Here is an 11233-nt window from a genome sequence, read left to right as displayed (position 1 = left end):
CTTCCCTGTTTCAAATCCTTGATAACCCAGGTGCAGTGGGGTTGGGAACATGAAGTCTTTATTCTGTGGTCCTCAAAGAAGGGAAGAGCCAGTGCTGGGGGCAGGGCACGCGTCCAGGAGGAGCTCCACCCCCTGAGTGAGGGTGCAGGCAGGGGTTGGGGGGTGGTCCCAGAGAGTGCTCTAGTTCTAGGCCAGGCCAGGCCAGGGCAGCAGAGGGCCTCAACGGGCCAGGGCAAAGCCGATGCGATTGTTACGCCGATCAAACTCCGTGTAGAACTTGCGGATGAAGGTGGCACCCAGGACCCAGACTGGTCCAGTGGGTGGTGGGATGTCCATACCGTGCAGGGCCAGTGTGCACAGATCATCATTATTGTAGGGGTCCTGGCAGGAAGCAAAAGGGTTTCTCCACCACCTGGCACATAACCACCGTGCCAGACTCCTCAGCAGCATCTGCCCACCTATGCCCCATCCACACTGGGCCTCCGTCACATCCTGGCCCTTTCAGCTATCATGGGCCACACCCCTCCTAGAGGCAGGCACTAAGCCGATGCTGCTAACAACGCATCGACACAGTGCTGCCTTCAGGAGCTCACAGTCTGGGAGAGCTTCTGGTCCTAGACAAGTTATTAATACCTCTAAACATACTGAGTATAAAAAGCAGATAGCATTAATGGGGACATATGATCAGGATGGAGATCAGGAGATGAGCACAGTGATTTCCAAATTTGGCTGCACGCTGCAATTACCTGGGGAGTTTTGTAAACATTGTTGTCCAGTTACCCCCGGAGGTATCAGTCGGTTTGGGATGTAGCTTGTTACTGGGATTTGTAAAAGCTCCCAGGTAACCCTACTGTGCAGCCAAGTTTGAGAACCACTGGTCTAGCAGGTAATCTGTGCATAATGACATGTCTGTTTTTGGGCCCCTGCCCCCCCTTCCTCCCTGTCACTGAGGAGCAGACTGGAGCCTCACCTGTAACACATAGTCCGCGCTGGTGAGTGTGTAGGCTTTGCCTCCGAGGTGGAAGGAGATGTCGGGGAGTGTGGGCATCTGGTTACAGTTCACGACATACTGCAGTGGGTAGGGTCACAGGAGCCCCTTTGAGCGTGGGAGATCCCCCAGGAGACGCAGCCCTGTGCTTGTGGCCTGGCCCCTCTGCCGGAGAGGGGTGGACACAGCCCCCAGCTTCCCAATCCCCCCTCCCAGGGCCCAGGCCACATGTGGGAGAGTGTGAGAGGCAGGAGAGGAAGGCCGGAGATGGTCCCCTTCGGAACCAAAGCATCCTGGGGTGATCTGGGGGCCTGGGCCGGGTGGTGCACCCTCCTCCCTGGTGCCCGCCCCCTCCCCCGCTCCTTACTTCATCCGTGCTCAGCTCCTTGGCCCCCAAGGCCTCCATGAGCAGTCTCAGGGAGCTAGTGGGGCCCGAGATGTAAGATGCACCAGTATCCACTACGACCATGCAGCCCTCCTCACAGAGCAAGGTGGTCGACCGCAGAGACACCCTGGGGGAGGCCACAGCGTCAGACAGACAGCTGGACAGAAGGCTGCAGGGTGCCACCAAGCTGCACAGCTCTCCTGAGTGTGGGCAGGTGACGGAGGCCATGCCGGGGGTCCGGGGACGCGGTGAGGGAGGCGTGACACGCAAGCTGGAAGGGGAGGGTGCTGCTCACCCAGCATGTGGCTCAGTGACCCTCCGCCTCTTCTCGTCGCCCCCTCCCCCCGACCCATCATCTCCGTGTCCCCACCCCAGACCAAGCAGGCAGAGAGCAAGGGCTGCACTCGGAGAGAGGGCGGGACAGCAGCCCGGCCCTCTCCCAGGCCCACCCCCAGCAGCAGCAGCACTTTCAGAGGGAAGAGGGTTGAGGGTCCCGACCCTTTCATTCTGATCTGCCAGGAGCCAGGCTTGCTGATGCTCACGTAGTGAAAGTTCTCTTGGTAATACTGGGGGTCACTGCCTCCCAGCATGATCTCGCCCCCTAGCAAGTGGGAATTCCTAAAGGGAAGATTAGAGTGTTGTGGACACCCATGGCCTCCAGGACTCAGTAACCCCAGCAACCAGGGAGGCTGGGCCCAGGCTCAGGGTCGGCAGAGGCAGCAGGGTCGGGCAGCGAGGCTGGGGCGCGGCGTGGCAGGCCGCTTCTCCACCTCTGCCTGTCCCCAAAGCTCAGTCAGAGGGTTCCAGGGTGGTCCAGCGGCACCCAGTAAAGCCTCCCCAGAGAGGTCACAGGAGGAGCAGACACAGGACAGGGCAGAATGCGTGCAAGATGCAGATCGCCCCCACCTCACTGGGGCCTGAGCAGGTGCGTGGCACCTGGGATGGGCCCCGGGGAGCTGCTGGGGTGGTGGGCAGGGTGGGGGTGGGGTGGGCGGAGGGCTTGGGCATCAGTGGGGCCTGGCCCGCTGCAGTGAGTCTGCGGCAGGTGACATGTGTGATTCTGGGGCAGGCGCTCTGGAGGGTCAGGGCCAAGTGGGGGCTTTCCGTCTCCTTACTTGGAATCTCTGCAGAGAAAGAGACAGCAGAAAGGGCGCTTTTGTTTCAGGTGAGCCCCACCAGCCCGTTGTTTGGCAGGGTGGTATCACACACTCTTTTTACCCTACAGGCAGTGGAGTCACCAGCAGGTAAGTCGCTGAAGTCACCCCGGCAGTGAGTGGGGGACTGGAGCCAGGACCTCTGGTGCCCCATCTGAAGCTGATGCCCCTCGGCTTCCTCTCCTCCAGGTGGCATGATGCCTCCCACAGGTCAGGGTCTGCCTTCGGGATGGTTTCCTATGTGTGTGTATGTGTGTGTGTGTGTGTAAGAGAGAGAGATGGGGTTTTCCAGCACTGTTAGTAGGAGGCAAGTGTGTGTGCATATGGAAGCGCATAGGTCACACATGTTATTGGTGCAAAAGTGCATTAATTGCATCATCATAAATCCGGTACGTGTGCACCTGTGCTAGACAAGTTCCCCTTACCCCTCTCCCAGCACTTCACCATCTCTCTGGAAATTTCCTCCTTCTCATCCCAAAGCAAAGAAAGAGGCAAGGCCTCCCCTCAACAAGGCCTCTTTGCTGGGATTCTCCATCCCGTGGCCTCTCGGCTCCTCCCCTCAATTATCTCCTCTTTTCCCATCTTTTCAGTTTCTCACCTTCTGCTGGCTGCTTCTCCCACCTGCAGGCCTACTCGGGCATCCTCCAGCATTTACAGACACCCACACGTCTCTCCCTGCCTCTCTGCGCAGCTATGTCTGCGCCCCTCCCCGGGCAGACTTCTCAGGACAGGCCTTTCCCTCCCTGAGACCCGCACCTCCTCTGCACAGCCTGCCGCCCGCCCTTGCTCGGCCTCGGAAGCAGCTCCTCCCGAGACTGCCCCTGACCGCCAGTTGGTGGCCTTTTCTCAGTCACTCTCTTTCTCTTACCAAACCAGACACTCCTTTCCATTTTGTCTTTGTGATGTTTCTGGATGCTGACCTTCCCCTCTGTCCTCACTGCTACTGGCCTGCAGTTCTCACACCTATGATCCCTCGTCTCCAGCTCATACCCAGCAGCTCAGGGCAGATCACAGCTCTGCTCCACAGCTAGTGGTAGCTTCCCCAAGCCTGGCTGTGCTGCGCGTACACTTGACCTGGGTTTCAACCTCATGTGCCCTGTTTTGCTCATCATATTGTAATGTTTCTTGTCCTCCCTGCTGGACTATAATCTCTGTGAGGGCAGGGACTCTGTCTTATACACTGTGTTCATGGCTGTACCCCTTGAGCCTTGCACCGTGCTTGTCATATCAGTGTCCAATGTTGTGGAGTCAAGGACTGAGCAGATAAGTGAAGGGACTCATGAATGAAGTCAGCAGTGCACATGAGGAGCCAGGACCTCACGGGGAGGCCCAGCTCTCATGGCAATGCCCCACTCTGCATTCTTCTCTTGCTCTAGAGCAGTGCTGAACTAAACTGTAAGTGAAAGAATCTTCTGCCAAGATGGAAATGTGCTGTACTTGTATGGTCCAATGTGGTAGCCGGTAGTCCCTGCGGCTACTGAGTAGTTGAAAGGTACAGTATGACTGAGGATTTCAATGCCTGATTTTATTTCCTTTTCATTTAAGCATTTGCTTCCACATTGGATCGTATAGTTCTGGATGTGGAGTGAGCACCACCTGATCCTGAACACAGCACGGTCCTGGCTCAGACACTCCGCCTCTTCCCCCGGCTCTGCCCCGTCCCTGCCCGCCCCGGCCCCGCGGGCCCAGCCTACCTGCTGTAGTAGACGGAGAAGACGTCCTCCGTCAGCACCCGCTGGGCGAGGATGTGGTCAAAGACAGGGGTGACGCCGCCGACAGCCTGGGCGGGGAAGCCCATGCCCAGGACGCCGTCAAATTTGGCCAGCATGAAGGGCATCAGGGGCAGCTCCGTGACCTCGCCAAAGGTCTGTGTGACTGTGATCCCACCCACCTGTGGGAGGAAGCACCAGGGGAGACCAAGCTCGCGGGCCACCCTGGCCGGAGTCCGGTCCAGGCCTCCCCATGTGGGGCCCCAGGGTGTGACCCCTTCGTCAGCCTCACGTGCACGGCAGCCCTCCTAACACACATCTGGGCTGGGGCGTCCAGAGGGGCTAGGAGGGCAGGGGCTGAGAAGGCGGCGCCACAGTCAGGCCTGCCCTTCACGCTTCTGGAATGGAGAATCCTAGAGATGGAGGCGGGCCAGACACAGACCAAGCGACCGTGAGAACCAGGACTGACCCTAACTCCACACTCTGAATTCAGCCATGACCATACAACTATGCCTAACTCCAAAAGTGCTCCTGGCCACAAGGCTGACAGTACCCTTGACCCTGACCCTGACTCGGGATCTCAGTCTAGGGTCTGGCTAAGAGCCCGGTCAGAGCCGGATGACCCCAAGCAGGTTCCTCGATTGGAGACTGTCGGGACAAGCTCCACGAATGCCTTAGCTGCAGAGGCCCTCACAGGTCGCTCAGGTCGTGCCCAGAATTCAGGTCTGTCTGCTCTGCCCCGGGTGCTAGCAGCTCCAGGGAGCAGTGGCAGAGGAGGGTGCTCCTCCAAGGTGGGCTGGGCTGCACCGTCCCCAACCGCGGGCGCTAGGGAGGTCTGGGGACAAGGAGGGCAGATGAGCCGAGACAGCCTGACTCACGGTCACCAGGTCCTGGCTCAGGAAACCTTTGACCTTCCCGGATCCGTAGTGGATGGTGAACTCCGTCCCGTTCTCCACGTAGCTGGAGGATTCCAGGGAGTCGTAGAGGCTGTGGATCTCTGGTGGGGAGACACAGGCTCAGGGCCGAGAGGCCCAGGGAAGGGTTTGAAGGCAGGCGCTGGGTGGGGCCCAGGTGTCGAGGCCTGAGTGCAAAGACGGGGCGGCCCTGAGCTGGGAGGCTTGAAAAATGTGCTTTATCAATCAAGGACTGTATTTCTTGGGCCCCTGTAATGTGCTCGTGTCTCTGAGAATTTTGTCTCAGATGAAGTATTTTAAAGTAGTTGCTAACCCCGGGATGGCGAGAGGACTCTGGTCCCCGGAAGCACTCACTGGCTCCCTGAGGTTAAGGAGTCAGAGCCCACTCTCTGAATAGGTCTGAGAACTCAGTCCTTCTGGAGCCTGCTTTTTACTCGGTGGTCATGTCAGAACAGTGGGAGACATTCTCTTCCCTCCTCTCAGGGGCAGGGGGCCCAAAGGCAGGCAGGAGGTGCCGAGCTGGGCCCTGAGGCCCGGCGGGCGCGGTGGGGGAGGCACCGGGCCCCGTCTCACCACAGGCCGTGTACAGGGGGCTGCACTTGGTGGAAGGCACCCAGAGGTTGGCGGAGCCCGTGTCAAAGATGACTTTGAAGGTCTGCGGCGGGGTGCCGATGCCGATCTCACCGTAGTACTGGGCCTGCAGGGCGAAGGAGAGAGGTGGCCTGAGGGGCTTGGGGGGCCTTGGGGTCTTCCTGATATGCTCTTTGGAACTTGGGGTGAGATGAGGCAGACCATGCAGCCTCTCTGTGCTTCCATTTTCAGCAGGGATGGAGTTGGAGGCTTAGCAGTATCTCATGACCTGCCAGGAAGTGGGAGGCTCAGTAAGACAGGAGGGCAAATTAAACATACTGCTGGTGAAGCAGGGAGATGCCCCACGCCCCATGGAAACCCTGATGCTTCACTGAGCCCCTGCCACCCCAACACCTGTACTTGGGGGCCCAGGGCCTGGATTCCTGAGTTCCAAACATGAGCCCATCTCTGGGCTCCTTCCCGTCCTCTGTGCCTCAGTCTTTTCAGCTGTGAAATGGGAATTTCGTGAGGTGCTCAAAAAGGGCAAAGAAAGCCTTAGGCCCGAAAGAAGGAGAGAGTGAAGTGGGCAAGGGACCGAGCTGGGCACTCACGTCCAGGTAGTTGGTGAGGACCACAGGGGAGGTGCGGTTGCCAAAGGAGAGAGTCTTGCTGAGCTGGCTCCACTCAGCACCCAGCCGGGCCATGTCCACGCCTCGCTCCTTCAGGCTTTCCCGGACCGAGGGCATCTTCTTGAGGAAGATCCTGGCCCATGATGGAGTAAGGAAAAGTAGAAGAGCTCTGTCCCCTCCCATAGTAATGGTAGAGTTCTAGAAGCTTCTAACAAAACTACCCCAACCTTAGCCCAGGCACCTAGGTATCACTCTTGAGCCCTTAAGTCTCTGAAGGAGATTTTATAGACCTCCGTGGTTATCTGCGCTGGTATTAAATGACCCTCAATTAACTCGCTCCTGTTGTTTAAATTTGCTCCTTTTAAGGTCATTTGTTCATTCATTCACTCCACATTCACAGGTTGGACACCTACTCTGTGCCTGCACCATGCTGGATACTAGAGATACAAAGATCATCACCACCTTCGAGGGGCTCCAGCGGGTGGGAGGAGGGAGAGGAAACAGCACTGACTTCCCCTCTAGACTGGTTCCAAATCGGGAAAGGAGGACGTCAAGGCTGCATGTTGTCACCCTGCTTATTTAACTTATATGCAGAGCACATCATGAGAAACGCTGGGCTGGAGGAAGCACAGGCTGGAATCAAGATTGCCGGGAGAAATATCAATAACCTCAGATATGCAGATGACACCACCCTGATGGCAGAAAGTGAAAAAGAACTAAAGAGCCTCTTGATCAAGGTGAAAGAGGAGAATGAAAAAGTTGGCTTAAAGCTCAACATTCAGAAAACTAAGATCATGGCATCCAGTCCCATCACTTCATGGCAAATAGATGGGGAAACAGTGGAAACAGTGGCTGACTTTATGTTTTGGGCTCCAAAATCACTGCAGATGGTGATTGCAGCCATGAAATTAAAAGACGCTTACTCCTTGGAAGGAAAGTTATGACGAACCTAGACAGCATATTGAAAAGCAGAGACATTACTTTGTCAACAAAGGTCCATCTAGTCAAGGCTATGGATTTTCCAGTGGTCATGTATGGATGTGAGAGTTGGACTCTAAAGAAAGCTGAGCACCGAAGAGTTGATGCTTTTGAACTGTGGTGTTGGAGAAGACTCTTAAGAGTCCCTTGAACTACAAGGAGATTCAACCAGTCAATCCTAAAGGAAATCAGTCCTGAATATTCATTGGAAGGACAGATTCTGAAGCTGAAACTCTAATACTTTGGCCACCTGATGCGAAGAGCTGACTCATCTGAAAAGACCCTGATGCTGGGAAAGATTGAGGGCAGGAGGAGAAGGGGACGACAGAGGATGAGACGGTTGGATGGCATCACCAACTCGATGGACATGGGTTTGGGTGGACTCCGGGAGTTGGTGATGGACAGGGAGGCCTGGCGTGCTGCGGTTCATGGGGTCGCAAAGAGTCAGACACAGCTGAGCTACTGAACTGGACTGAACTGGACTGGACTGGAGGAGGTGAAGGCTGGGCGTGCCGCCTAACGGCTGGATGGGTGAGGCAGTGCCATGCAGGACCTGCAGGTGGCAGCACATGCCCACACGGCCGGCGCCCGGGCTCCAGGAAGCAGCAGGCCGCACCCGGCCAGGGCCCTGGGGCTGGACTGGGCCGGGTGGGGAGAGGCAGGCGTCTCCAGAGTGCCTGTGCAGCCTGTCCTCGGGAAGACGCGCCTTCCTGAGCCTGGGTCCCAGGCCCTCCGCTGCTTGTCCTGACGGTTTCCTGTCTCCTTCAGGAGGCAGAGTTAGAGAGAACTGGGAAAGTCACGTCACCCTGAGCTGCCACCATACGGGTGCCCAGCACTGTGCAGGCCACCCTCACCACGTGACCTCGTTCCCATTCTGCAGGCTGGCTGTCCTCACTCGGGGGTGAGGGATGTAGGTGCAGCAGGGATCCAAGGTGCCCTGACTGGCCCCTCTCCCAAGAGGGGTCCCCGGACTCCAACGTGAAGGCTGTGTGCCACAACCTGAGCTGTTGTTGGGGGTCCTGGGCTTGCAGCCCAGTGTTTGGAGGGTCCCTGTTTCTTCTTCTGTACTTGCACTAGCCTTTCCTTCTCAGGCCCCATGCATTTTGCCCACAAACATGAATGCAACTTTCATGCCTGTTGGTTTTAATATTGTAACAGAAATGACTTGCCACATTCATAACATGGTCTGTTCTTCCACAAAGTATTTTCACGACTTTGATCTATTTGATTCTCAGCCATCACCTGAGGTGAGTACCTTTAGTATTCTCATTTTACAGATGGGAAATGGAGGAACAGAGACGGCTTGGCCCCAGAGAGGGCTCCTTTCCCACTGTTTACTCTGGACCTCTTTTACTCTCTCCTTTTGGAGAATCCCTTCCTTCTCCCCTTTCTCTCCCCCTCTCCCCCAGGCCAGCACTTTGCAGCATTTTCCAGCCCTCGAGGCCAGCGTGCGCCCCGCCTCCTGGAAGCCCCGTGCCCCCACGCTGGCCTCCCCTTTGCCTGGGCGCCGGTCCCATTTTCCCCTGGTGTCCATAACCAGCACTGCACAGCCTCGTGCCGTCTGTGATGAGGGTGTAGTGGTCGTGGGGATGTGCTCAAATCCCCTCCTACCTGCCTGCTTCTGAGCAGCTGACCTGGCCTCTTTGGGCCTCTGTAGCAGTGGACTTAACGGTAGTACCTACCACCAAGAGTAAGCACTTTGCAGATTGAGTTGCCCAGTTGCTCAGTACATGTAAAAGGCCTCTGTGTGTAAAAGGCGGTGACAGCACCTTGAGAATGGGATCTGCCGTTCAGAGCGCCAAAGAGCCTTGCATGGGAAGTTCATGTCAGTTAGCAAAACTCCTCTAAGTACATTTGGAAAGCCTGACTCCCTCTTCACCATGGTCCAGTTCCATTCTTCTTCTCATTCTGAAGAGACGAGGGAGAATGTTTTTTTCCTTTCCCTCCCTTTATCCTGGGGGTGGGGGCCACGCCCAGGCACACGCTGCCACTGGGAAACGCCCCGACTCGCACACCGCCCCCCAGCCCAGCAGCTACTCTCCCTGGAGCAGAGGAAAGAGGCTTTGGAAACACGTGGCGCAGTGCATGCCCAGGCTGAGCCTCCTACATCTGACCTCCCTGAACCTCAGTGTCCCCAGCTATAAAATGGGACTGTTGGGAGGATGATTTGAGCTGAGACACAGGAAACAATTCTATGAAGTCCTCAGCACTTTACAGGCCTAGCAACTACCACTGTTATGAAAGCCTGCCCCTTAACTTCAGGTCTTCTGGTCCCATCTGCTTCCCCAGCGTGAAACACTTTCTCTAGGAGGCTCTCTCCCACCTTGAAGCTCCTGCAGCCTTGAAGAATTGCTTGTTCCCTCAGGGAACAAACTGAAAGTGAAAGTCGTCAGTCATGTCCGATTCTTTGCGACCCCATGGACTATACAGTCCATGGAATTCTCCAGGCCAGAATACTGGAGTGGGTAGCCCTTCCTTCTCCAGAGGATCTTCCCAACCCAGGGATCGAACCCAGGTCTCCTGCACTGCGGGCGGATTCTTTAGCAGCTGAGCCGTCAGGGTCCCCTCAGGGCCTGTCACCAAACATGGATGTTAGGTCTTTATCCTCCTCCTTTGTGGGCAGCCTTAAACCTCTCTTTTAATATTTGTGATAATCCCCCTGGAGATGGTAACAGCTGGGTTTTTACAGCATGCCTGCACCAGGCTGAGGCATTTACAGGCAATATCTCATTCAGTCTTCAAAGCAGCTCTGTAAAATAGGTATTTTATTATCCCTGTTTTAAAAATGGTAAACTGGAACTTCCCTGGTGGTCCAGTGGCCAAGACTCCATGCTCCCAATGCCGGGGGCCTGGGTTCAGTCCCCAGTCAGGGAACTAGATCCCATATGCTGCAACTAAGAGTTCTCACACCACAACTAAAAGATCCTGCCTGCTGCCATGAAGATCCAAGCAGGCAGTGTAGCTAAATAAATGAATATTAAAAAAATTAAAGTGGCAAACTTGGACCCGGCCAGGTTCAGGGTCTTGCCCCTGGTTCCAGAGTTAGTTTGGCACTGCTAGTGGAACAGAATTTAAGCCAGGACTATTCGGTTCTGGAAGCCTTGCATTTAACCACTGTGTTGCCCTGCTTCCCTGGTAGATTTAACCACACCACACCCTTCTTAGCAATTAGGCTGTGAGCTCCCGAGGGGCAGAGAACATGTCTCAGTCATCTCCGAGTCCCCTCAAAGTGCCTAGCATGGTGATCTGTGCAGGAACTGAAAACTCTGGGCCAGGATCAAAAGGCTCAGCTAGTGCCTCTGCTGGCTGTGTGACATCGGGCAGGTCACCTGACCTCTCTGAATGGGATGAGACTCTCCCTGCCCGGCTGCTTGTGAGGACAGGGTGACGGGGGTGGCATCACTTGTTTGAACCCCCACCCCCAAGTCAGGAAAGTGACGACCCCTCCTCCCCTGCCCTTTCTCCCAGTTACCTTCTGAAGGCAGCCGTGTCTGCAGGGAGACTGAAGGTGCAGGAGCCCCAGAGCACCAGCAGGAGTCCCCAGAGAGGCATCTTGCTGCTCTGGTCCACGCTTCGCCTGGGTGCCCAGCTCGCTCTGGGGTCCCCTGAAGCACCCTCTCCTTTTATATACACTGCACACTCGGGATGGCTGCGATTCTGCTCTGCCCTGATTTATTACCGCGGGGCAGATGGCGGGGCAGCCGGTAATAAATCCCTCCATGGGACTGAGCTAAGTGGGTGAAGGGTGACCAGGTTTCTGACGTGGAGCAGGGGGGCCAGAAGGAGGGCTGTGGGAAAGGAAGGCTGCACCGTGACGCCAGCAGCCCAGTCTCAGCCTGGCCCTGTGACCCCTCGGGGAAGACAGAGGCCAGTGAGGAACAGCACTGCCCGGGAACCAGGACAGGG

General features: G+C 56.4%; 1 protein-coding gene across 1 annotated transcript; it reads right to left on the bottom strand.

Annotated features, from left to right (window-relative positions):
- Positions 1-41: 41 nt before the first annotated feature.
- Positions 42-10921, bottom strand: REN (renin). Its single transcript, XM_043485029.1, has 10 exons — positions 10800-10921; positions 6332-6482; positions 5724-5847; positions 5115-5233; positions 4222-4418; positions 2489-2497; positions 1872-1991; positions 1356-1500; positions 971-1069; positions 42-381 (listed from the first exon to the last, which is right to left on the bottom strand). Exons 1-10 carry the CDS (start codon positions 10877-10879, stop codon positions 220-222), a joined length of 1206 nt encoding a protein of 401 aa, XP_043340964.1. The 5' UTR covers positions 10880-10921; the 3' UTR covers positions 42-219.
- Positions 10922-11233: the final 312 nt, after the last annotated feature.

This window comes from Cervus canadensis, chromosome 13, assembly GCF_019320065.1.
Source record: "Cervus canadensis isolate Bull #8, Minnesota chromosome 13, ASM1932006v1, whole genome shotgun sequence".
Lineage (NCBI taxonomy): Eukaryota > Metazoa > Chordata > Mammalia > Artiodactyla > Cervidae > Cervus > Cervus canadensis.
The sequence above is the reverse complement of the archived record's forward strand: the minus strand, read 5'-3'. Positions and strand labels throughout refer to the sequence as shown.

What these genes read in the sequence shown, in the direction of transcription:
- REN (XM_043485029.1), bottom strand. Translation starts at nt 10,879, where the DNA reads ATGCCTCTCTGGGGACTCCTGCTGGTGCTCTGGGGCTCCTGCACCTTC. An exon ending in TCCTCACCAACTACCTGGAC is followed by an intron (nt 5,848 to 6,331) that starts GTGAGTGCCCAG and finishes TTCGCCCTGCAG; the next exon opens with GCCCAGTACTACGGTGAGAT. An exon ending in TGAGCCAGGACCTGGTGACC is followed by an intron (nt 4,419 to 5,114) that starts GTGAGTCAGGCT and finishes TTCCTCCCACAG; the next exon opens with GTGGGTGGGATCACAGTCAC.